The sequence below is a fragment of the Amblyomma americanum genome, chromosome 11, assembly GCF_052857255.1.
Source record: "Amblyomma americanum isolate KBUSLIRL-KWMA chromosome 11, ASM5285725v1, whole genome shotgun sequence".
NCBI lineage: Eukaryota > Metazoa > Arthropoda > Arachnida > Ixodida > Ixodidae > Amblyomma > Amblyomma americanum.
The window spans coordinates 73,334,117-73,361,203 of NC_135507.1; the positions used below are offsets into that span (position 1 = coordinate 73,334,117).

General features: G+C 46.1%; 1 protein-coding gene across 1 annotated transcript; it reads left to right on the top strand.

The window, feature by feature from the left end:
* The first annotated feature begins 7,003 nt into the window (after positions 1-7,003).
* Positions 7,004-24,237, top strand: LOC144109697 (membrane metallo-endopeptidase-like 1). The gene is made up of 6 exons (XM_077642498.1): positions 7,004-7,192; positions 7,264-7,335; positions 9,515-9,836; positions 12,874-13,456; positions 19,956-20,135; positions 23,991-24,237. Exons 1-6 carry the CDS (start codon positions 7,067-7,069, stop codon positions 24,235-24,237), a joined length of 1,530 nt encoding a protein of 509 aa, XP_077498624.1. The 5' UTR covers positions 7,004-7,066.
* Positions 24,238-27,087: the final 2,850 nt, after the last annotated feature.

Sequence of the window (27,087 nt, forward strand, 5' to 3'; positions counted from 1 at the left end):
ACCTGCGTGACCCGTCTGGACGCCTGGCGCGATGGAGCCTTCGCCTGCAGGAGTTTGACCTCACCATTGTTTATAAGTCCGGACATAAGCATGAAGACGCCGACACCCTCTCTCGTGCGCCTGTCGAACTCGCAACCCCCGACACGGACGACGACATCAGTTTCCTTGGGGCTATCAATTCTTCTGATTTCTCAACCCAACAACGCGCCGATCCAGTGCTACGACCCCTCATCGATTATTTGGAAGGCCAGCCAGCCACCGTTCCTAAATGTTTTTCTCGACACCTGTCGTCGTTTTCCCTGCAACGAGGCGTGCTCTATAAGAAGAACCCTGGTTCCAGTTCGCGCGCGTATCTCCTCGTCGTGCCGACAACACTTCAGGAGGAAATACTTTCTGCGTGCCATGACGAACCAACCTCTGGCCATTTAGGATACTCTCGCACGCTTTCCAGAATCCGCCAGCTGTTCTACTGGCCCAAACTCGCCACTGTTGTCAAACGCTATGTGCAGAGCTGTCGGCAATGTCAGCGCCGTAAGGCCCCGACCGCCAAGCCTCCGGGACTCCTCCAACCTATTGCACCACCACGCGCCCCATTCGATCAGGTCGGCATTGACCTTCTCGGTCCGTTCCCTTTGTCCTCGGGTGGCAACCGGTACATCATCATTGCCACAGACTACCTCACTCGATACGCCGAGGCCAAAGCCTTACCCCGTGGCACAGCGTCCGAGGTTGCGGATTTCTTCGTGCATCAGATCGTACTTCGGCACGGCGCCCCGACCTACGTCATTACCGACCGAGGAACCTCATTTACTTCCCAGATGATGGCCGAAATTTTTCAGCTAAGCGGGACGACCCACCGGAAAACTACTGCTTACCACCCGCAGGCAAATGGGCTGACAGAGCGGCTTAATAAGACTATGGCGGACATGCTGGCGATGTACGTCGATGTACAACACAGGAATTGGGATACGATCATACCGTACGTGACATTCGCCTACAACACAGCAGTTCAAGAGACGACCCGTTTCACACCGTTCCGCCTCCTCTACGGCAGGGAGGTTCAGACGATGCTCGACGCAATGCTCCCTTGCGCAACCGATGACCATCTTTCTGCTGACGCTGAGGAGTTTACCCACGAAGCCGAGCAGGCTCGTCAGCTAGCCCGTATTCACATCACCCAGCAACAAGACAAAGACTCGCGGCGATACAACCTCCGGCACAGACAAGTCTCCTACCATCCCGGCGACCAGGTTTGGGTATGGATACCTGTTCGACGACGCGGCTTGTCCGAAAAACTCATTTGCCGCTATTTCGGTCCCTACAAAGTCTTGCGGCGCGTCAGCGACGTTAATTACGAGGTAGAACCGGACGCTGAACTTTCCCAGCAGAGAAACCGTCGAAAGCCCCGTCCAGAGATCGTCCATGTTTTGCGCCTGAAGCCGTATTTGGCACGGGGACCCACCCAGAATCTTCGTGCCTCTCTTGTGTGATTAATTGTGCTTGTGTGTGCTTGTGTGTGTGCTTGTGTTCGCGCGCTCTTCTGCGCGTGTTTTTTTTTAAGAGGGGAGGAATGCCAGGTGGCGTTCGTGGCGCTCGGAAAGAAGACGACGCTCGTGGTGCTCTCGTTTTGAAAGACGTTGAAGTTCGCCGTCTCGCCAACTGAAGGACGTGCTGCCGAGCCCTGCCTTCTAACAGGTCCTCTCTTGTCACCAACACCGTGACAATATTTTATGTGCGTTGATGTGTTTGAATTGTACTTTTTTTTTCACTGATCGTCACTGCCATCATTTTCGAATGACATTATTTTTTACCGTGTAGCACCGAAAGACACCGAATGACATTCGAGGCATCGAATGACATTCGATTGAAATGACATTAAATTTGCTATTGTGACAGGGGTATAACATTACCATTGAGTGTGGGTTGGCATAAGACCCTTTTCTCGAGGGTTTCAGCATCTAAGAGCAGGCCACCGCGCCGGGGAAAACCTTCTTTCTACATTCTAAACGGAAAAGGAGTAAAAAGGAAGTGAGCTGTCGTATATAGCACACTCCTTTCTATAAAAGGGAATGCGCCAAAGGACAGCTCACTCCCTTTCTACTCCCATATAGCCGTATTTGTTTTTAGAGTGCACCCATAAAAACGGAGGGTAGCAGGCAAGCCTAGCAGGAGGTGGAAGAAAGTTAAGTGAGTGAATGAGATTAAGGACTTTGTGGGCATACGGTGGCCGCACCTGGCAGAAGGACAGGGTTAATTCGAGAGATATGGGAGAGGCCTTTGCCCTGCAGCGGGCGTAATCAGGCAGATTGTGATGATGACCTGGTGGCACAGGCGATCGAACCCAGCACCGCTACCGCTTCGGCACTGAAGTGACAGCGGGTTCTTCGAAGAGGTCAAGGCCCGGCCAAGGCCCGGCCTGGTGGTCGGCTTTTCTGGGTGCATGACTTGGGAAATGAGAATGCGCCTCCAAACTTCGCCACTGTGAGCGACCCTCGCGCGAGTCTTGTGCATCATGGATGTTGCCTGGGGCTGCTTGCCAACACTCACCAGGAGAAAAAACACAAAGAACGGCATACAAACGAAGCGCTTTTCTGTGCAATGAACTACCAACTACCCCCCGTTATTGCTCGGTAAGTGTCGAGTAGCGTGCTTAAAAGGCAAGAATCTTCATTTTGTAACCAAGTATGCGTACTGAACGGACGTTCTGTTTGTTCTACAGGTCCCCTTAGCTGATAAACAACAGTACAATCATACACTAACAACCTGACACTGACGAAGTACCCATCGCACACTCAACTCGACTGAGAGATAAGCACGCGCTGTTGTCCAGTCCTTTAATTATGTCGTCAGCGCGGATAACGGTCATAAACAAGGCGTTATAAGGTGACCTGCGCCTCGCGACGTACCCATCGAGGTTACGGTTGTTGATACTCAACGAAAATAAACATCAATGGTCCACAACGTCTGCATCTAGAATTAGTATTCTTTTTTTTTTTTGAGACACTGCTTTTCTCGAGCCCCGGACGCACGCGATCTTGATGTCACACATTCGAGCGCAAACGGCTACTGCTCACATCGTTTCGTCTAAATTTCACTTGTTTGGTTTACGGGGATTTAACGTCCCAAAGCGACTCAGGCTATGAGGAACGCCGCCGCGAGGGGTTCTCGAAATTTCGACCACATGGGGTTCTTTAACGTGCACTCACTTCGCACAGCACACGGGCATCTAGAATTTCGCCTCCGTGGAAATGCGACCGCCGCGGCCGGGATCAAACCCGCATCTTTCGGGTCAGCAGCCGAGCGCCATAGCCCCTGAGCCACCGCGGCGGCGGTAAATGGCACTTGTTTGCCTCTACACTTTCTCAAGGGTGACACCTGGTACGTTAGTATGCAAAGGTGTAATTCTAGTGCATATTTTTCTTGGCCTGATGCTGGGATTGTCTGTAGTTAATTAGTTGGAATAAATCAGTCTATAACCCCACCTCGTGCACCCCAAAAGCGCGTCAGTCGTACCGGTCTTTGTCCAAGGTACTTCATCGCTACTGAAATCAAATCAAATCATTATCATCATTGCGAATTTTATTATCGTTGTTCCTAACTTGAATTGGACCTCTAGCGGATATAGGACAGCCAGAGTTTCGACCTTACTTCGATTTATTTTTTTGTTAGGCGGTGATCAGAGCCGTGGGATATTCCATTGACGGTACGACGGACAATGCAATCCTGATAGGTAATGTGAACGCGTCTACATTAACTCCAGCCCTGTTCAATCCCCTAAACTCTCACCCCCCGATATCAACGTTAAACATCCTGGCGGCCGTGTTGATAACAATAACAATGAAGCTGTGCATTTTCCATTAATCTGGTGTCAAGAGTCCGAACAATTCAGTACGAGAGACAATAGCAGTGTATACTTGCGATAATGCGTGCAATAGAAACCTCTGGTCGTGAAAGAAAGCCTGCAGTTGGGAAAGCGTGTCCGATATGGCTGCACTGCATGCAGCTGATAACGAACATTTGTTGCTGTTTCGGACAACTCTCGAGCTACTGAACTTGGCAAACAAAGCTGTGATAAATGTGTTGCATATTTTCCGCTTCACTCGAGGTATGCCGTTGAACTTCTGCGCTGATGCGCACTTATTCTGTCTGAAGCAATCGGGTGTCCTTATTATGTGGGGTGTAGAATGCTGCACGTGGTTTATTCCCTACGAAGGCAAATATTGATTTGCCTGCAGGCATGGGGAACATAGCGAAGCAGAAATCAAACCTGGACACTTGGAGCTCAGATGGACCGCTAGTAGTTCAGTTTTAGTGAGGCGCACAGTTAAAGAAACAGAGTTAGTTCTAGACAAAAACTATAAATCGGCTTGGACCATGATTGTCTTTCCTATTACTCTCATAATGAGGGAGAAGGGAGAGAGGAAACAAAAGAGAGTAACGATAGGTGAAAATGCAGAAAGGCTTGAATACAAACAAGGCAAATCAGCTTGCATATTTTCGTTTCAATTTTACGCACAATTTTCTTTTTCGTAGCTCGCAGCGTTTCCCTTAGCTGAAGCTGAACCTTTATCGTTAGGCTCCACGTTTCTGCCCCATAGGTGAGTGGCCGGCGGTGATATGCAGCTGTCATTTACATTTATCTTGAGGGTTACTGTTCAGCTGTCATTTATGATCACAGAGTACCTGCCAAATGCGCTCCACCCTAATTATATTCTTGGAGTTATATTCCAATTTCTTGTTCCTAACCTGCGGTCACTACCTGCCGGCTGAACCTACCTCGAGGGGCATTTTCCGCTTCGTTCTTGAGTTGTCCCCGACCTTACATATCCTGCAAGGTACTTGCTGCGGTCCATTTAACCCCTTCCTTAAACCCTCTCTTCATGTGTACTGTTGAGTAGGGTGGGGCACGATACTTGAAAAAAATATGTGCGATACAAACACCCGATACCCGGTGCTCAAAGCTGCCATTATAGCTCACCATCATCATCATCATCACGGAGCGCGAGGCGTGGCCGGCGTGTCTGTTGGGGTCACCCGATTGCGGGTAAGAGACACGCGTGGTCACGTGATTAGGGGATGAGCGCGAGCTCAAGCCGAAAACGACCAACGTAACGCGAGGTATGTGCGAGGAGTGTTCACGTGATCTGCTACGCCTCCGCCAGCTTCAAAGCCGCGCAATAGGCAAGCAGGCAATTAACAGCTGCGCTGTCAAGGACAGTCCCTCTCATCGAGGGTCATATCATAACCGCTCATCAAGACCGCAACGTCACTTCCAGTGCTTCGAATTAGGAACTGGAAAAGAAGTGAATGAAATTATCGTGAAAACGTTTTTTGATGAAGACGACAATGGTGGATACGTCCACAACTTCTCTAGTAATAAACTTATTTTCACCTATTTTTCTTGCCGCTAATAATTGTTTGCAGAGAAGTTTCGGCCGGAATTGTCTGGGGATGCCGCCTTCTTGTCGCAGTCTATGCTGGTCTGTTGTCCTTGGAGATGACGAGCTCACATGCTGTTCCCTGTAGCCGGGCATAGAACGCCGTGCTTGGCGTACGATTACTGTAAGCATTGTTGTCGTTCACTATGCTCATACCTAGCAATTCTGGACAAAAGCATTTTTGAACGGGAAACCGTTTATGAACGCTATTTTTTCATATAATGTAAGATTTCAATATAACGGTCAACATATCTGCAGATCATCCGACGGCAGTCTTCAATTTTTTGTATTAATGTTTTTGCTGTCGTCAAAAGCGTTCTTTATTGGTTTTATTTGGCAGTATTAACTGTTCGATGCGACCGATGGAAACACTTTAAAAGAAAGATTTTTCTGCATATCAGAAGAATGGAGCATTACCTTCGATATTTCATTAAAACTATCTTACAATTTTCAAATTTTTGTCCGAAATTGCTGGACATGATAGTTCTTTTCAGACGAAGAAGTATCATCGTAAAAGCACCGCGCCGGACCACCAATTTTTCGCAATCAAAAAATCAGTTTGGACCTGTGCTCAAACACGCATATAGTCAGATAAAACTCAAAAACGCATTGCCATACTCCCCTCAAAGGAGACGCCTCCAGCTAATGGCATGCAACGATATTAATGACTCCGTAATTAATTTGTGCTTAACCTTCTGTCACACTAGGTTAATCCATGGATAATAACCTGTCACTCTAACTTGGAAAGGTATTAACCACGTATTAGTCTGGGGCCACAGACGACTATGTAAAAATGAATCGCGACGTTATGAAAATCGGTCGATGCCACTGGATGCTGGGCCTGATTTGAGGGGCATTTGCGACTTTGTTCTTGAGTTTTCGCGAACTACAGATATCTAGTGAGATGCTTTCCGTTCTTCACGTTCATAGCAGGCGGGTAGCTACACTTGTGAAGCGAGTTGGTGCAGACGTACGAAAGGAATGCCTAGCCGCGCAAGCGTAATGTGGCACAGATGGGGGCACTGTGGCGCTTTTAATGCTAGGGAGCCATGCAACGTGTCGTTATTCATATACCATCCCTAATTCACTGGGGTCTCGAGCAATGCATTGAATAAATATTTTGAATTGAATCCACAAGTCGTCCGATAGCCCTCGTCACAACAGTGCCACTTGTGAACGACACTACGACGCAAAAGCGAGTACGATGACGTCACGTGAATGCGGGCATCTTCACAACATATCATTTCAGGCCAACTAACAACGTGGTTTTCTGTTTACCTGCGCAGTTTTCATTATTTTATTTATGTGCCCCTGAAACACTTATTGGTTATTTCCGCCATTGAGACAAAGTAGTGAAATGGTCAGACAGTCTCTGACGAGAACGACAGCTAGTACAGGGGGCCTGGAGTGAAGGCTCCTCCCGAATCGGGGCATCGATTTCCGTTTAATATCAATTCACTATAGTTTTTTTCTTCCTCTTGTTTTCAATAAATACCAAAGTAGTAGTAGAAGAAGAAGAAGAAGAATCAAGTGAACAAGGGAAAAGAAGAAGAAGAAGTGAACAAGGTTGCTGTTCTCCGCCGCTGCAGACATTAGCGCCTTCACAGACCCGTTTTCTCGTACTTGTGATGGCATCCAACATGCAGGTCAGTTCACAGTCGCCAGCCCGCACAAACAGAGGCACAAAGTCTCCAAAGAAGCGCCCACCCAAGAAGGCTGCAGCCGAGGGGAAGTCCAGCCCGCACCGCAAGAAGGTAACTATGAGGGCGAACGCTCCAGACCACGCTAGACCTACTCACCCATTCGCCTCCTAATTTTTACACAGCCCAGTGCCAAGGTCAAGGACCGGAAGCTTCCAGAGAAGGCCAAGGAGGTGGACTGGAAGCATTCGCGGGAGGTAAGATCGGGAGGGCAGCGAGATTTTGGAAAATGCAGAACTCGCAGGAAACAAAGCAGAGCTAGAGGCAGAAAGATATATCATAATCACAGAACGGCTTCCGAAATGTGCGCCGTGTCCGCAGCGAAGAAATTAGGAAGTCAGCCTTGTCCATGATCCCGCCTTCCCCCCTTACCCCCACCCCCGTAGTGAGCGCCAACTACCGGCCCACGTAGATCACGTTCGCAATGACCAACAGGAGGATGTGGGAATTTTCAGTCAAGGGAAGTACGGCGCGCACACCGTTCATTCTTCGACACTCGCACCCGATCTTTGTCTATCATAACTAACTCGACGGGTGTGCGTACTAAATAATAGCCGCAAAAAAGACGAATTTTAAACGTTGTCCTTTTTCTGGCTTCTTGGTAATCCCAGCTTCCTGTGTGCACTGCTTGAAGGTATATCTACAAGATTCAGAACGTTTAACCGGCTGCAAGGCGGTGGCAGCACATCTTATTCATCTTTGCAATCGGCGTTTCTAGCTCAGACGCACATGGTTACCTCCATATGAAGTAACTTGACTAGAGTGTTAGCGGACATGCATGGAGAAATTTCAATCTTCGGTGTAATATGCAGCATCAGTGAAAATAAACATGGACTGTCTCTATTATTTACATTCTCATTCCAATAGAGCGTATTAATTAGTGTGAAAACTCATTCGGCAAGTTTACCACAATTATTAGGCTTAAAAGACGTAGAACAGTCCCGGCAAGTTCTTACATAATGCGTCACGGCAGCGGATAGACCAGGCCAGTTGTACCTTTCTTGAATTCTGGCGAGAGGTTGGAGTGACGCTGAGGTGGCCAGAAGAGGGTTCCTCGTGAGAGGCGTGCAAAATTTCGTCGCGCAGGCTTGCGGGCACGACAAGTAAGTACTGGCGACTGCTCGAGGCGAAATTCTTAATGACAAGAACGCCGTCGCGGAGACAGAGAGAATACAAAGCGCGTCTGAAGGCCTTAGGGAGCGTGCCGCGTGCACCTTGAAGGAAATCAAGTACGGCTCGGATATCCGGGTCAGTGCGCTGCTGGTCGGCGAAGTCGGTGGGACTGAGGGCGTTCACAAAGGCGTCGTCGTCAACAGGGGCTTCCGGAGCTTGTTGCAAGGGAGCACAGGAAAGGCAGTCGGCGCCTAGATGTTTCCGGCTCGACTTGTATGTCTCAGTAATATCATATTCCTGAAGACGTAGGCTCCATCTTGCGAGGTGCGCTGAGGGATCCCGGAGGTTGGCTAACCAACAAAGCGCGTGATGGTCGGTCACAACTTTGAAAGGTCTCCCGTAGAGGCGCGGACGAAACTTCGAAATTGCCCATACGATGGCGAGGCACTCTTTTACGGCGGCAGAGTAGTTGGCCTCTGTCTTGGACAAATCCCGACTTGCGTCCCTATTGTCCCTTCTGAATCTGAACCAGAATAGTGCCCAAACCAATATTGCTCGCGTCGCTGTGCACCTTTGTGTCGGCATCTTCGTAAAAATGCGCCAGAACGGTTGGTGTCTGAAGGCGATGTTTGAGTTCCTATCTTCGGGGCTTTCTAAACGCGAGCCATCTATTATAAATGTTACAGGGCTAGATATTACTAGCATTGGCCATATTTAAGGCATCACTGACCCAACACCTTCTTCCATATTAAATTATAATAATTCTCTTATTTTCCTTTTTAGTAAGTTGCTTTTGCTTGCACAGTTTGTGGAAAATACTAAGCGGAGATCCCCGTAAAGCCTTCGTGTTCTGAGATCTCGTCCTGCGTAGTTACTGATGTATTGCTACTTTTGCCATATAAACTTTTTTCTTGGTGCATTGTTCCCCGTAAAGCCTTCGTGTTCTGAGATCTTGTCCTGCGTAGTTACTGATGTATTGCTATTTTTGCCATATAAACTTTATTCTTGGTGCATTGTTCATAACGTTCGCCGAAAAGGACCAGTGGTATGAAAACTTTGGTAGCTTGCAGTTCCGGAAAATAATATCGATATGAACAAGACGTGCAGAGTTCAGAGCCTTGAAGGAAATCGCAACTGCTGACCCGTTCAGGTTCTCACTATAGGGTAATCTGTGACAGGTGTCGACGTTTATCAGACTCTGGGGAAGTCAAAATCAAATTCTACTCTTTGAAGCGGAATACCAGAGAAGCTTCGCTTTCTTAGTTTACTCAGGGCAAGGTCAAGCCCGACGAACACAAGCCTACTCCGGCCGTGTCTCCGTTGGAATGGCGAGTTGTCCAAGAGAGGAAAGAGCCCGCTTCAGTCCACAGGAAGAGCCTGGCTGGCGCCTCCACCACGGTCCGCACGTTTGCCACATCCGGAAAGAGCACCGAACAGAAAGCCGGAGCGACATCGTCCGTAGCGGGCACCGACGTGAAGGCGTTCATGAAGGAACTGGCCGAAAGGCACCCTGACAAATACGAAGAGGACCGCAGGGCACTCAGCGCACCGCGCTCAGTGGCGCCGCCTAGTCAAGACTCATTCGGCAAGTCCACCACAATTATCAGGTTCAAAACACGTAGAGTCGGCAGAAAAAGTTCACACGACTCGCTTGTACACAAAGAAAAAACTATTTCGACAAAGTCGCTTAACCCTATCGACTCAAAGGCCCGCGGGTGTGAGGGGACGTGCATGCCGCAAAGCAGCGCTGCAATACATTTGCTCACGATATTGTGCTGTTGGAAAAGAGCCAGGAAGATTTGCTAACTCTGGTTAACTGCTATGGAGATGAAGGAGACATTCTAGGTCTCAGTTTTAGTGCAGCTAAGTCTGGTGCGACGATTTTCAATGATACAACCGATCAGAAGCTTACAATACAAGGCCATGAAATACACCCGAGTGGCCGAATACGAATATCTCGGGGTATGGGTAAACGAAGGGCAGATGTACACGGAAAAGCACGAGCAGTCTCTCATAGCAAAAGGGGGACGAGATGCCGAAATAATGAAACATAGGGCATTGTGGGTTTAGAACTGGTATGAGGTACTCAGAGGTATTTGGAAATGAATAATGGTGCCGGGACTTGCTTTTGGGAATGCGGTTCTGTGCTTAAGGGCAGAAATTCAGTCGAGATTAGAAGTAAGTCAGAGAGCTGTTGGAATTTTAGCGCTTTGTGCCCATGGGAAAACCACAAACGAGGCAGTATAGGGGGATATTGGCTGGGCATCGTTCGAAGCACGGGAAGCTCAGAGTAAAATACTATTCGAAGAAAGCCTGAAGAAATTGGACGATAACAGGTGGGCAGCTAAGTTATTTAAATACCTGTACAGAAAGAGCGTTGACTCACAATGGCGGAAAAGAACTAGGAAGCTAAGCAGTAAGTATGCCAGGCACGAGGCCGGAGAAAGACAGAGCATTAAACGACAGTTTAAAAACACGGGAGACAAAAATTTGATAAATTAAGTGGAAAAGAAGCATAGCGTAGAACTATGTCGATACTGGAAACAGCAGATTTGGACGGAAGCGTTTTATAATAAGAGGCAGTGCCCTACTCTTTGAAGCTAGGTCAGGGTGTCTTAGAACGTGCAGCTACAAAATAGAAATTTAACGAAGAAGATGTAACATGTGCTGTGTGTGTGGTAAATCTGTAGAAACAATAGAACACCTCATACTAAAATATAATGGCATCCATCCCGACGTCGATGCTGGCACAGTAACTCTTCCTGAGGCCCTAGGGTTTAGAGATAACAATAGTAATGTAAATAAATCTGCAGTGGAAATTAGCAAAAAGCGATTGGAATATTCGTGGCTCAAAGCAGAGAGGTGGCATAAGGTTAAAAGTGTAGGAAGACGCATTTAAAGAAAATAGAGAATTTTAACGAATTACAACAGAGTTAGACAAAAATAAAGGGGAAAAAAGCTGAGCATGGTGGCAACTGCCATCACCCCGTTGTCAAGCTGTCGCCACAGCTTTTAGTCCCGGCTCCTCCTTTGTAAGAAAGGAATAAACTTCAACTTCAAACTTCAACTTCAAACGGGGACGCTCCTACCTTCAATCCATCCATCCATTATGGGGACGCGCATCCCGTAACCTTTTGCTGCCGAATGTACAACGAGGAATATAGAAGTGACAAAACACCCCATGAATTATACCGCGGAAATAACGGATGCGGAAAAGGAAGTAACAAGCCGCAAGTCATCTTTCTGCACGTTGCGAGCTTTTAATGCTGAAGCACTATATGTGCCATTAGCAGAAAAGCCGGTGTCCGTCGCCATCCACGAAATTACTTAGTGACGTCACCATGGTCTTGCATGACGTCAGCAGTCGACCATAAAATAGTGACGTCTACCAAAGGAAATAAAGTTTTCTTCCGAAGGCGCGGGGAACTGAACAAAGAACCTTCAGACTGCGAGCCGAGACCGCAGCCCATATGCCACAACACCGCGCTGATTCTTGGAGAATAAAAGCTAACCTACTGTATGCGTTTCCTTATGACTGATAATGAGTAGATGTGTCATTAGCTACGAAGTAATCTTGAAGGAACCTCGTAACAGAGCTGAACGATGAGGCAATGCTTTAGCACTCAAAGCCCATAAGCAGTCTTAAGTGCCCTCTGCATTTTTTCTTTGTTGATACTGTTGAACCATATGATACTGTTGAATCAGCACTTACTCTCTCTCTCTTGACTATTGTTCTTATTATTCAACACTTGCGCCTTCACAGCTTCTCCGCAATCAATATTCAGGGTCAGCAAACAAATCTGAGACCGAAGGCAGGGTGAGAAACGGATGTTACGGAGTCCCCGTGAATAAGATGAAGTGACAATAGGTAGCGACGCTACAGCGGAAGTAGGAAAGGAGCACACGGCCATGTATCGAAGGCTGGAGATTATATATGCAACTTTCGCGGAAAGCAGCGCAGTGACATTCTAATTAAGTGAGGCATGCAAAATTAACACAGAAAACTGTTTTCAAGATTGACGTCTCCGCAACTCACGTAGCTGCCGTTGTGGCTTCGGAGTGTATGTGTATTAATTCACTTTTTTTACGCGTACGACTGTTCTAAAGGCATGAATAAGCAGAATTGTTTACATAATGACTGATTCCAGAGAAGTATAACTGAACTCGTGAAAATAGCGTCACCTTAAGACGTGGAGATATTACCACTGGAAACAATTTGCATATTTAACCGTCGGCAAGTCTGCAATTTTCCTGTGGGCAATCCAGGAACACAGTTAACAAAAAGCTGACATTTTGGAAGCTCTTCTCCAACTGGATCATTATTGTCACTTAGGAGGATTACAGACAAGTCTATTTCTATTGCCGCTCACGCGTACTGGGGGCTTCTGTCCGCGATAGTACAACTAAGATCGAAGAACGCACTTGCGCAGTGTGCACTTCCTTTGGTACATCGCTGTCACCCCACGCGATAAGTCGCCTGCGGATTACAGACTGGGTCGACAATACTTAGGTGTCTACGCATGTCCATCGCTCTCAGGTTCTGAACACTCCAACACAACCGCACCTCGTCTGATGTTCGCACTCCGCCTGACGCTCACTCTCCGTATTCCCTTTTATTTCAGAAAAGCTCCTCGAGCGACCCATCATCCAGGAAAGCCGGCCTGCCGAACGAGAGACCGTCACTATGACCACCCACGGCGACCGGAAGCCACTGTTCAAGCACGTCCTGGTCCACAGGAGGCTCCTAGCTGCCGTGTGCGTCACCCTCGTCGCGTTAGTCCTGGCCAGCGCGCTATGCCTCCTCCTGATCAGCGCCCAGGACAAGCCAGTCGTCTCCCGGCCTGAGCCCCTTTTGGCCCAAGTAGTGCCGGCCTGCAGAACGAAGGAGTGCAGGAGTGCGATGCGCATCCTCAACCTCTCCATGGACACCAGCGCCGACCCGTGCCAGGACGCGTACGCGCTGGCCTGCGGCCGCTGGCACTTCACGGACGAAGTGGGCAGGCCCCTAACCTACATCGACATGTTGCACGACCGCTACGTGAGACAGGCGCACATGAATTTAGCAGCCAAGGGAGCCAACCGACTTGACCATCCGGTCAACCTTGATGTGCCGTCACGCATCTACCGATCCTGCATCAGGTTCTTCGTCGACGACCGCGCCCGGCTGGTTGATGTGTGGCAGGCGGCCGGGATGGACCTGAAAACGTATGCGCATGACATGCATGAGAACGCGCTTGCCTTATTCGGGGACAGCTTTTTCTGGCCTCATAGCGGAAGCTACGAGCGCGCAAGCCGTCAGCTTCTAGGCCTACGTCATTACCTCGAGCGTTCAGGAGCAGAACGCTTGTGGAATCACTTGTCTCGCGCTCGTAGCTTTCTGTGAATGCCACAGAAAGTTGTCCCCGGGTGTAGGTGCTCGAAACCGATGTTTCTCCGCACTGCTCTGTACGTGACGCCCGCTCAATGAACGTTGCCTTTTAGTGGGCAAAATATACTTTCGTTCATAAGTCTGTACCTCTTTCGTCGAGGCTTCCTGATGCTGACGCCGTCGTAGGCGCCAATGCCCAAGTACCCTATGACGTTCTAACATGAGGTTGTGGCCTTCTAACAAATGATAATTACTGCTTTCCGGGTCATTCGCATTGAGAATTTCACCCACTCTGCTTAGCAGTTCTAGTAAAGGATGTGGAATCTATCACTGACTTCTTCGCACGGAGGATAAAAAGGTGAGAGTGTCTCGCTAAATTTTTATTGTGTTATATACGTTATACGCACGTGTATATATTCAGTTTCCCGCCTCAGGATTCCTCGCCGCTCGCCCCGTCTGAACGCACTGGACCCTCCGCGGACGGCCGTCGATTACAATATAGTGTTTTATGGCCATCCAGTGTTATTCAGATTTTGCATGGTCACGTGTAGAGTAAACTGTAGAGTATGCATGGCATATCAGAGCGCTGCTTATTCGTGTTCTTTTTATCAGCTTAGAAAAACATCAAAAATGTGAAGAGGTACAACCTTTGCCCGTAAAGTTCCGAGACTGGGTCTATTAAAAAAAAGGTGTTTAACATTGAAATCATTTGCGCAGCACCCATTGGAAATAGTCTATAAGCAGCTTTCAAAGCTTATTGAGGTCTTGGAAACAGTTGGAAAACGCTTCTTTTGGCATGGCTGTCAGCTCCTTTGTCGTGGCGTCTTGAATGGCCTCCACGCTCTCCATCCAGCCATCTTTTAGGGCTCTCTTCACACGAGGAAACAGGAAAAAATCGCATCGGGAGAGGTCAGGCGAGTATGGCGGATAAGGAAGTACAGTAATGCTGTGCTTGGCGATCAATTTTGTCACGCTGAGAGCATTGTGCTGCCTTGCGTTATCATCGTGGAGTAAGCTCCATTTTCCAGATGCCCATATGTCAGGGCGACGGCGTCGCACTGCATCATGCGTGTGTTGGAGCACGCGGATATAAAACTCATGCTTCACCGTCTGCCCTCGTGGGACGAACTCGTGGTGTATGACACCTCTGGAATCGAAAAAACTGTCAGCATCGTCTTTGTTTCGGTCTTCTGTCACCGCACCTTTCTCGACGCCGAAGAGCTTGTGGACCGCCATTTGGCACTCTGTATCTTTGTTTCAGGATCATATTGACAACACCATGTCTCGTCTTCAGCAATGATGCTGTCGACGAATGCAGCATCCTTCTCTGCCTCGGAGAGCAAATCAGCGCTCACTGATTCCCGCGCATCCTTCTAGTCCTGTGTAAGGGAGTGCGGCACAAGCCTGACATTCAGCTTTCATTTCCCCAAGTTCTCACGCAAGATTTGGTAACATGTTGTCTTACTGATGTCAAGAGCATCTGATAGCATGCGGACTGTAATGATGCGGTCTTGCTGTACGATTTCCCTGTACCGAGCCACGTTGTTTTCATTCAGTCGTTGAAGGGTGCCCCGGCCTTGTGTCGCCTTCCACCGACGTTCTCCGCGAAATGAACCTCTTGTGCCACTCAAAAACTCGCGCCCGCGATAATGTCTCTTTGCCGTAAGCGTAACGAAGGAACTCGTACGTCTGTGTGGCTGTCTTGCCAAGCTTCACACAGAATTTTATGTTTACACGCTGTTCGAGGTGGACGTCCATCTCATTCACTCACAGTAGAATGCGCAGACGACTTGTGACAACGTATTTTTCTACATGTAGTGCCATCTAGCGGCTGCCACAGCAATTAGCATAAATAGCACAGGCTACCGAACAGATAGCGCTACACATACGCACCAACATTTGTTTTGGCGAATCATGTCTACCGAAGAAAATAAATCATTGTAGGACCAAAAGCGCAAAAAAAACACACGGACGCAAAGACAGACGAAGGACAAGCGCTAGATCAGCATAGCCATTTGTCGTGCGCGCTGGTACTCGTTCTGCATTCGCACCAGGACGATTCCACCTGAGGTGATTCACCTTTTCGGTGGTTTTGCACCGTGTACGGGTCACGGAAATCGGATTTGCAAGATGCTACAAAAAAAATAGCGCTTGTCCTTCGTCTTTCTTTGCGTCCGTGTGTTTTTTCGCGCTTTTCGTCTTACAATGCATTACCAAAACTAGCCCACACCCACACCTTACTAAAATAAATCAGTCTCGAAACTTTATGGACAAAGGGTAGCACACGACGATGATAGCTTGAAGAAATACGTCGGCCTCTCAGAAAACTCCTGTAAGGCAAGCCCAAAAAGTAGAGTGAGAAAGTCAACCTATTGCAGTTAAAGCTGTGGGTCAATCCAAGCGTAGCAGGGATTATCCCACACGATTTTAAAAAGATAGCTGTACAGATCGTTTTTCTCGAGTTCAATCAGGTAACGCTGCCCTAGTAGGTCGTGATTTAAAACTCCCGCCTTCGTCTGTTGGGCATTAAATTTGAAATTGAATCGGTGAATGGCGTGGTATAGAGGACGTCCCCTGTTTGGCCACGTAGGCAATCCAGATGAGCCGTCGTGTGAGCACTTTCACTGGTATAAAGATTTGGAGTGGGGAGGAGGAAAAGAGGAAGAAGAAAGACGGTACACCTGTGGCAGTCGCTTCTTCGCATCGAAAGGAACTGTATGGCAGCATTTTATGGTTAGGCTTGAGTACAGTGAAGTTGCATTCTTTACCTGCATATTCCTTTCGTTCGCCCCTCTCCTTTCTAGCTAACGAAGGGAGGAGAAGGAGAGGCAGGGGTATAACTCCGAAAGATGACTTAGCAAAAAAATTGCTGATGGTTTAGCCCTGGTTCAACCTAGTGTGTGCGCGACAGCTGACACGAAGAAGACGTGGCTTCGCTCGCGGCTTGTCGCTGTCGTTTCTCCGCTTCTTGACGGCGTCGTTTAGCGAGCCCTTCCTCTCGTTGTTCCGGCGTCTCGGCCGCGCGCTTCGCATTCCTGGCTTCTTGGGCTCGTTGTCGACTCTCCTTATACCATGCCACAACTTCGGGATCCATCAACGTGGCGTCCCGCAGTCGCCGTTGATGTCGGTCGCAGTATACACGCGTACTTTCCGCTTCTTCACCCACCGTTCTTCTGAAGAACGAGCGCTTCGCACCCCCTGTTTATAAAGAGGCAGAGCAATGACGCGCATCTGTTGCCCAACTGCGCATGCGCGACGCGCGCAGCAAGGCTGCGGTAGGGTCAGCCTTGGTAGGGTGGCTAGACTAGAAGGTGTGAAGATCGCGGCGTTTTCCCTCGGCAGCGCGTGACCCCTCTGCGCACCGATGCCGCCAGGGGGAATGCGGCGCTGCAGCTAGCGGCGCGGTAAGCTCAGCCGCTCAGCCGCGTCGGCCTTGCACACGTCGTTGCAGTTTTAGTCAGTTCAGTTCGTTTCGCCGCCTGTATTGGAGTCTCTATAGCAGCGTTTTTTGTTTTTTTTATGCGAGGGCGAGATGCCTTCAACAGCAAAAGTGGCGCGGAAAAAGTTGAAGTGGCTGTAGGCCATCACAGCTACGCTGAGCGACACAGCGATGCGCGGCTGGTATATTACATTGCAGGCTATGTGGCTAAGAAGGGTGTTTTGACAACTCATCGAGAAGCCTGCAGAAACTCCAGGGACTCCGGAACAGGAGTGGGGGGAACGGTTGCCCCCCAGCATTTCTACAGAGGGGGCAGCGCCCCCTCCCCCAAGTCTCCAACTTCTTGCACTCAGATCAGATTTCTGACAAACACTTCATTTTCAGGACGTTATAAATGTAAAGCACAGTGAGGCTGAGCTCGTTCGCTTCATACCCAGCCTTAAAACGTTTATTATCCGTAACCTAAACCAATCATGTCCCAGCAGAAATGGTTAATTGAATGAGCTTTGTTCATGAGCATGATTACTAGCATTGAAAAAGTATGAACAAACTTTTTTTAATGCAGTCGATCACTCCTCATCTGTACATTTTTATATATATGTAAAGTTGCCCATTTCAATTCAGGTTTTATATGCGTAACAAATATACTTTTGAACAGCGAAATATAATATTAACAAAAACGAAATAAAATAAACATTTAAATAAAATATGGAATAAACAGACAAACAACTAAGAACTCGAAGACCTGCCCACCCCTCGAAAAAAAAACTTCCGGAGTCCCAGCAGAACAGCATGTCTCTGTGATAAAGGCAACATACCCAAAAAACTTCCAGCTGAGGCAACTAACGAGTTGGACCTTGGGGGCCTTTTACATTCGACAGTCTCATTTTACGATCTTGTCAACGTCCTGGAAAACAAACTTGCGTTCAGCCGAATGCTCTTGCATGCCGAAGCTGCGGCAGAGATTCTACAGTCAAATGGTGATGTGCCAAAAATTGGTTGTTCTGAGAATTCTGTTGCGCTGACAGCATCAAGTGTACGTTTTTATTGCCTCACAAGGATTCACTTTTTGCTTAAGGGTTTGAGGATAGTGAGAAGAAACGGAAAACACTGAAACCTTGTGTATTGTAGATCAAATTCTGCAACCCCCCTCCCCCCAGGTGAAAATTTGTTAATAGGATTCTGCTTTCTAATGGTTTCATCTGGCCCCAGAAGGAAGCCGTAGATCTGGTTTGCTGCTGGTTGAAATGATCACTGTATAGGGCACCCAGTGGTGTTTTGCTTGGCTCTACTGGTCCCAGAAGGAAGCCTGGTTTTGATCTGGGGTCTGCTGGTCCCAGAAGGGAGCCAATTCTGATTTGCTGCTTGTTGATATGGGGCCTTCAGTTGTAGATCAACAATTTCATGGCCAGATGTGTTGCTTCACTGTCTAGAATCGTCGGAGATTGCTTACAGCTTACATGAACGTCAAGATGGCATACATGCTACAGGCTCGCAAGCGGCGACAAAAACTGGTTTGTGTGTTGGGGTGGCGCTCGGCTACTGATCCGGAGTTCCCGGGTTCGAAGCCGACCGCGGCGGCTGCGTTTTTATGGAGGCAAACCGCTATGGTGCCCGTGTGCTGTGCGATGTCAATGCACGTTAAAGATCCCAGCCCAGGTGGTCGAAATTATTGCGGAGCCCTCCACTACGGCACCTCTTTCTTCCTTTCTTCTTTCACACTCTCATTTATCCCTTCCCTTACGGCGCGGTTCAGGTGTACAACGTTATATGATACAGATACTGTGCAATTTCTTTTCCCCAAAACCAATTATTATTATTATTATTATTATTATTATTATTATTATTATTATTATTGTTATTATTATTATTATTATTATTAATATTATTATTATTATTATTATTATTATTATTATTATTATTATTATTATTATTATTATTATTATTATTATTATTATTATTATTATTATTATTATTATTATTATTATTATTATTATTATTATTATTATTATTATTATTATTATTATTATTATTATTATTATTATTATTGGGGCGCTTTCAGCCAATGCGACTGCAGTTGCGACGTCCTACGGCACGCGTTACAACGTGCTCTTCTCGCCGTAGTGGCTGCGTTTCGATAGCGGCACAACGCAGAGTCAGTGCACGTTAAAGAAACCCAGGTGGTTGAAATCATTGCGAAACCTTCCATTACGGCGTCGCTCACATCCTGGGCATCGTCTCGAAATGAGCACGCACAATACGAGCTTGTCCAGCTGCGCAATGCAAACTGCGCTTGTGAAGCAGCATATTTCACGGGAATAATGATGCGAGTTGACGAAACATTATTTTATGGTAAAGATTCATTCTTTGACATTTGCAGAAAACTAGCGGTAAGCGAACGGGCTCATTTTCGCCTCAGTGGTAAAAATTTTGCCTACGCGATGCGCTCATTTGGGCTGCGCGCCCTACCGCGCCTCTGCCGTCAGCGCCGCCACATGGCATCGGCGCGCTGCGGGGCCATGCTTCCCCGGCCGGTTTTCACACCTGCCCACTCTAGCCACCTTAGCTGCGGAGTCAGCGGCGGCGACGGCACAACTCTGACGTCACGCGTGGCGCATATCGGCGCATGCGCATTAACGGCCCGGGCTCGGCACGGTGGCCTTGACTTTGCATGGCGTAGTGAAGCTATCGCTTCAAAAATACGGTAACTGGCTTCTTCAAAACTTTTTTTTTTTCCCGCAAGTAATATCGTCTCGCCATGAAATATTGTGTTACAGTGCAGAGTCAGGGTTTTTAGCGATAGCGATAGACGCTTTTTGGGGGGATTCGAAAACTGCAGTGCGGCGGCGAAGAATTCATTTCGGCGGTAAAAATCGGGGCCGTAATTTTCTCTGCAGATGGCTGGCCGTGAGACACTTCTCCGAACTGTTTTCCTTGGTTGTGCGTACCTTTGTGGAGAACGGCCTGGAAACTGTGTTCGTCGTGGGAAGAGCTTACCATTTCCCCCACGTATTGACGGGGCGATCGATGAAGACAGGGGACGTCTATACATTCAATGTGGTGACTGAGCTGTTCAGGTGAGAAGCTCCGGAACCAATCATTCGGCCAAGTTGGTTTTCGAAGGTAAAAAAATTACATCAGTAAGTTTGCGGGCTCACGGTGACCGCAGCTAGCAAAGGATAGGGTTAATTGGAGAGACATGGGCGAGACCTTTGCCCTGCAGTGGGCGTAGTCAGGCTGATGGTGATGATGATGATGATGATGGTTTTAACAGTAGAGAAGCAGGGCGATTTCAGATAAGATCATGCATTGAGTTGCTGGTCTAGGTGTTGTATTTACCTATTATTTTATGTCATTGATTAATGACTGGAACGAAGGCGCGCTGAGTTTTTTTTTAACTTTGGAGCCTTTAATCTGGAAGAAGAAATAAGCTATGATCGCAATCGTTTAACGTTGCATTGCTTACAAAGCCTCTCTAATACAAACTTCACCAACGTATTTTAAACGAATACGGAAATATTGAGCAAAGTTCAGGAAAACACAAATCCATATGAAGTTGGTTTGCGATTTAAAATAGCATTTTTAATGTATTTTTATGTTCTGTCCAAATATTGCATGCATACGAATATTCATAAGCATTAAAAACATGTTGCGTAACATTGCTTGCATAGTAGACACAGCTCCTCTGAACAGACCACATTCCTCTCCTTGTCAGCTTCGGTTATATCTAGAAATAACTTACCTGAAAATGCTTAAGAAATTTTAGAGGACAATATTCTTGTCAACTCCTAACATTTATTATGTTTTCTAAAATTTTGCGGGCAACAAGTTTCTATGCTAAACGTCGAGCGCTTTGTCTCAGAAAATAAGCATACTACAACCGTAAATAGTTTCAAAAGGCGTTATTTGCAAACGTATCTAGAAAATGATATAGAGCTCACTGTATTAACCATTACTAGTACGGAAATGCAAAACCTTAAACACAAGAAAGGCCGCCGCGGTGGCTCGGTGGTTGCGGCGCTCGGCTGCTGTCCCGAAAGATGCGGATTCGATCCCGGCCGCGGCGGTCGAATTTCGATGGGTGCGAAATTCTAGAGGCCCGTGTACTGTGTGATGCCAGAGCACGTTGAAGAACCTCTGGTGGTAGAAATTTCCGGAGCCCTTCACTACGACGTCCCTCATAGCCTTTTTTTTTTAGTTGGGACGTTTAACTTCATAAACCAAACCAATCAAAAACAATAAAACACAGAAGGACAACATTTTGCACAGCAATTACAATAAACGCTTCAGGTATATTTTTGTAATTTCTATGCGTGTTATTGATTCTAGACGATTCAGAAGTATTGTAAACAAACTTCATGACGTAACTGGGAATAAAGCAAGTGTAATAAGACCATTTTGCAGGGCTCGACACACATTGCAACTGCGAAAATGCCCGTTTCCTGCTACGCGCATTGAAACGCCGGCAGTTTGTTTCCAGAATGGTAGTTAACAGCTAAATAAATTAACAGTGGAATATGTAGATCCTCCCTAATTGTGCCAATAACCTAAAGTCAGTGTCACATACGGCCGAGGCTTCGGTTAGCGTATAATGCACATGCATACTCAACCATTCGGGACAAAAGCATTTTTGAACGGAAAGGAGTTTGTGAACGCAATATTTTTTTTCATATATCGTGAGATTTCACAATAACAAACAATATATCCGCAGATCTCCCGTTGGCAGGTTTGAATTTTTCTGCTATGAACGTTTTTGCCATTGCCAAAGGCGTTCCACATTTTTTTTGTGTGTGTGGCAGCCTTACCTGCTCGATGCGAGCTATGGGAAAACATTAAAACAAAGATTTTGAGACACATCGGAAGAACGACCATTACCTTCAATATATTCATAGAGCACATTGCAATTTTCCAATATTCAAAATTTTTGTCTGGAAGTGTGGTACATTGAAAATTTTAATTTCTGGTGCTCGAAACACAAGACAACGCACATTCGTTAACAAGCTTGAAAGTGTTGAGGTCTTGTTTTTCATTGTGCGGTTTAGCCCGCTAAAAAGACTCACGACGTGAAGAACGCCGGAAATTGACTGAACGTTGCAACGCATCAATTAGAAACCCGAGGCTCAGCGTTGAACTTGCGAAGTGTCGATTGATATTCGCGGTGTGGCTGCGATACAGCTGAGGAACACTTATGTAAGCACATGGGAACGACAGAAAAGACGGCACATTCCCACTTAAATAGGCGTTGTCCGTAAACGCACTAATAAGATGTATTAATTCACTGAACCATTTATTAGGGGCACTGTGCGTTAACACGGACGCCGTATACTGCCGCGCAGGAGAAGGGTACCATCGAATGGACGGTATGCTTTCCTTGGAAGGCTAAGGATTGTGGTGTGAACATTGACAAAGGTCGGTACCTGCTTCTACCTTACTTTTTTTCGAGACGACTTGATCATCAGTGGAAGATCCGAGAGATTAAATGTAGGACAGATATCTAGAAAACCTCGTTCTTTCCATGGACGATCAATGGGTGGAACAGGCTGCCAGCCGGCGTCACTGAGTGCTGCACGGAAGAATTCCGCGCATTCTTATCTGATGTGTGACGTGACGCGCAGTTCTCTTGCGCGTATCTTTCATTTCATTGGTGTCATTGTATTTAGGGAGCGCAATTGTCCTCCTTCAGTGCAGGCTTTTTCCTCATCCATTATTAATTGTGTCATTGTATTTTTGTTATCGTGTGGTACTTTCGGCCAAACGAGCAGAAGTTATTGTGTTCTCCCCTGCAATAATTCCTTCGGGCGCTGCAGGTCTCTGTAATAAAAAAAATATTAAAATGGTATGGTATGGTATGGTATGTTACAGTATGGTATGGCTTGGTATGGTATGGTATGGTATCGTATGGTATGGTATGGTATGGTATGGTATGGTATGGTATGGCACGGTGTATGGTATGGTGTATGGCATGGTATGGTTTGGCATAACATGCTGTGGTATGTTATAGTATTCAATTCAATGTTTATTTTCCAGGAAGTGCCTGGAGGGTCTCCCTGGCTAAAAGCTACTCATGCAGTTTGACTAAGGCCAAGAAGACCGATACATAGCAGTATCAGTGACATCATATTTTAGTTAAAACTGACGTGTTACCTCTAATTTTCAACAGTAAATACAAATTTTGTACAATATTCAGAGCACTGAAAGTTATTGCAGGTAAATAACATAAGTCAGACATCAAACAAAAAAAATGCATTTCAAGAAGCGTGGCAAAAACATTGTAAAATTGATTTGCATGAAATGAAGCACAAGAACAGAAAGAGAGAAAAAAATGATAAGGTGTAACAAAACAAATTATAACAAAACAAGTATTACCAGAGCAGAGCAATTACAAAAAACAAGATCTCAAGCGTCTTCTATTCAATCCTAAAGTGTGAGTATTTTTGTTTTGTATAAGTGGGAGGTTATATAACGGTTTATATTTAGAAAAAGTTCGGTATGTTATGGTATGCTATGATCCGGCAGGGCGTGACATTGAATACTATGGCATAGTATATTGCATGGCACGGCATAAAAGGTAAGAATTGATACGGCACGTTACGGTATGGTGTCCGTAAAATGGTATGGTATGGTACAGTATTTTATGGTATGGTATGGTATGGTACGGTATGGTATCATTTGTGCTATGAGTGAAATAGTAGTGTAGGGCTCTACATTAATTCTGTCCACCACCTCTTTCTAACTATATTGCTTAACGTGCACTGGCATCATACAGCGCAAGGGCGAGTTTTCATTTGCTTCAATCGGCATGGGCCCGAAAACGTTGTAACGAGGATTCTTGCTATATCTTTTTCCACGGTCATACTCGTGCTTTTGCAATCCGAAAGTGACAATTTTCTTTACGCTGTGCGATGCATTCTCGCCTACCTCGTGGGACGCAGGGAAGCTAACCGGATCCTGGAACGTTACAGAAGGCACATAGACTTCGACATCGATGCCGTGAAAAGGCTGGACGATGCCATCGAGAAAGTGACGTCAGCATTCAATAAAAATAACCCGTATCATGAAGTGGACCCCGAGCTGCTGGACAACGGTGCCTTAGGAGTGCACTGGACCCCGGTGCTACAGAACACCATAGTACGTCGTTATTTATTTATTTATTTATTTGTTTGCACAAAATACACCTAAGCTCAGTTCGAGGGTATTACATAGACGACGGGGGGTACAGGCATGTAATAAAAAGTAAACAAATAAACTACAATTTCACCAAACTACAAACAAAACAGATAAAAGCATATGAGTGTTTGCAAGAAAAATACAAAGCACAAAATTAAACATTGAAGCGTAGAGGGGAAAAGAACAACATGAACAGAGCAGCAGACAGTAACGTTAATACAAGTTGTACAATGTCTCACAAAGGACGGAATGAAAATAAAACGAGAATCATCAATAACAGAAATACAAGAAAAACCTAATGCACTAGTAAGTTAACAATGTACAGAAAACATTTAAGCAGAGGTAGTGGCAGCCAAGGTTATAAAATTTATCCGCATCAGTGACGGTAGAAAGTTGTGAATGCAGAGCGTTCCAGTAAGTTATAGTATGTGGTATGAATGAAGGTGCATAGTTAGATGCACGTCATGACAAGCGTTAAATTTAAACGGATGGTCGCGGCGGTCAACAATGGAAGATGGCAAAGAAAAAAGTCATTCTGAAGAGTTGAATGATGATACAGCTTATGAAAAAGTGATAAACTTGCCACTTTACGACAGAGACATAGATCCTAAAGATCAGCGCGTTTAATCAATGCTGTGATGCTGGTATGACGCGAATAATCAGAGAAGACAAAACGAACTGCGTGATTCTGCAAAGATTCGATGTTATTTATTAAGTATGCTTGATGAGGGTCCCAAATAGCCGACGCATATTAAATTTTTTGTCGAATAAGAGTGGTGTAAGCACGTAATCGGAGGTGGCATGGAGCATGCTTCAAGTTATGTTTTAAGAACCCTGAAGACCGATTAGCGGATGCAAGAATAAGGTTAATATGGTGATTCCTTGTTAGGTCTGGAAGAACGCGAAGACTGAGGTATTTATGCGTGGCTACCAGCTCAACTGGAGAGTGTTATTTAAAGGATACGCTGTTTAAAATCTAAACATTCGGTTAGTAAAAGACAAAAATTTTGTTTTAGAAAAGTTAAGTTGCATGAGCCAAGGAGCTGTTACTGTGTCGAGGTCGGATTTAAGGGTTAGGCGATAATCGTTAGTATATATTTTGTGATAAATCACATATTCGTCTGCGAAAAGTCTGATTCGGGAAGAAACTTAGTTAGGTAAATCATTAATAAATATCAAAAAAGCAAGGGGCCACACACGCTTCCTTCTGGAATGCCGGAATGAACTGGGCTGAGAGACGAATTATGGTTATTGACACTGGGAAACTGAAACCTGGAACAGAAAAGATATTTAACCCATGTAATAACAAGAGGGTGAATATTAAGAAGTGGTAATTTGGATAATAACCGGTTGTGAGGTAGTCTGTCAAATGCTTTGAAAAAATCAAGAAATATGGAGTCAACTTGAATACCAGCATCAAGAGATTAATGAAGATCTTGGATGAAACCAGTAAGTTGCGTTTCGCACGAGTACCCTTTACGGAAGCCGTGTTGGTATTTAAAGGTGATGTCTTGCTCTAACAAGTTAAATACCTTCGAATGAATCACGTGTTCAATGAGTTTACAAATCGTGCTAGTTAATGAAGCCAGTCGATAATTTAGTGCTAAAGAACGATCACCGGTCTTGAAAATCGGCACAACCTTATCTCGGCGCCAGTCACGTAGAACCACACCAAATGAAAGAGACTGCGAAAAAAAAAGCGTACAAGATGCGATTGATACCTTGAGATGAATTCCTGAATATTTTGTTATTAAAACCAAGGTGATCAGACGCTGATGTCGTTTTAAGTTTCTTTGGTACAGATAGGATTCCAGTTTCACTAATAATTATTTCGGACATTGAGGTATTACAATTATTCGTAGTAGCAGGGGCTGAATAAACCTCTTCTCGAATGAAGACTGATGTGAATGCGTCGTTGAGAGCTTGTGCGCATTCAGCCACAGGAGCGCTGCCTCCCTCGGCGTTGGTTAGAGTTATGTCAGGATGGCTCGAAGGGTTAATTGTCTGCCAGAACTTACGAGGGTTATTCTTTAACATCGATGGTAAATCATGGGTGAAGAAATGGGGACGAGCAGATTTAAGCGCCGTCTGATATTCCTTATCGCATACTTTGTAGCGTTGACAGGAAGAGAGCCTGTTTTTGTGGGCCTGTCTGTAAAGACAATTCTTATTATTGTTCAGGCGACGTAGGTGGCTATTAAACCAAGGCGCGGTGTTAGTGTGTGGTATAGTGATAACAGGTATGAATCGGTCGATAAGCGCAGCAAGTTCAATTGTTTTTGAAAAGGTTTCAGTTGTCCTCAACTGAACGTGTTGCAAATCCAGAAGAAAGTTCTCAGCAAAAACTGACAACTCAGCGTTTATTTCACCGAAGTTTGCTCGGTTTTAGTATCTTATTCGCTTCTTGCGAGTTGTTTTTATATGGGGTGTGAAATTAAGCTTTCCGGTGGTTATGTAATGATCCGAAATGCTTTCTAAGAGCGCAATATTAGAACATAGCTAATGATTATTGGTGAATACAAGATCAAGAACATTTGCAGACGTGGCGGAACAACGCGTGGGTTCCGATATAAGTTGCTGCTAATTATTCAAGGCAAGACTGGCGGAAAGCCTGGGCTTCAGCATCATTAGTTGGAGCAAATAAAGAGGGCAAGTTAATTGCCGGAAAGTTAAAATCCCGTATAAACAGGAAGCTTGAATTCGGAAACCGAACAGCAAGTTCGCTTACGGTTCGACCAAATTCACTTGAGAAAGTCACTCGTAAATAAGAAATAAATAGGTTTTTTAGGAAAAAAAAGGCGCAGTATCTGTCTCACATATCGGCAGACACCTGAGCAGCGCCTTAAGGGACGGGATAAAGGA

What these genes read in the sequence shown, in the direction of transcription:
- LOC144109697 (XM_077642498.1), top strand. Translation starts at nt 7,067, where the DNA reads ATGGCATCCAACATGCAGGTCAGTTCACAGTCGCCAGCCCGCACAAAC. An exon ending in ACTGGAAGCATTCGCGGGAG is followed by an intron (nt 7,336 to 9,514) that starts GTAAGATCGGGA and finishes TCGCTTTCTTAG; the next exon opens with TTTACTCAGGGCAAGGTCAA. An exon ending in GCCTAGTCAAGACTCATTCG is followed by an intron (nt 9,837 to 12,873) that starts GCAAGTCCACCA and finishes CTTTTATTTCAG; the next exon opens with AAAAGCTCCTCGAGCGACCC.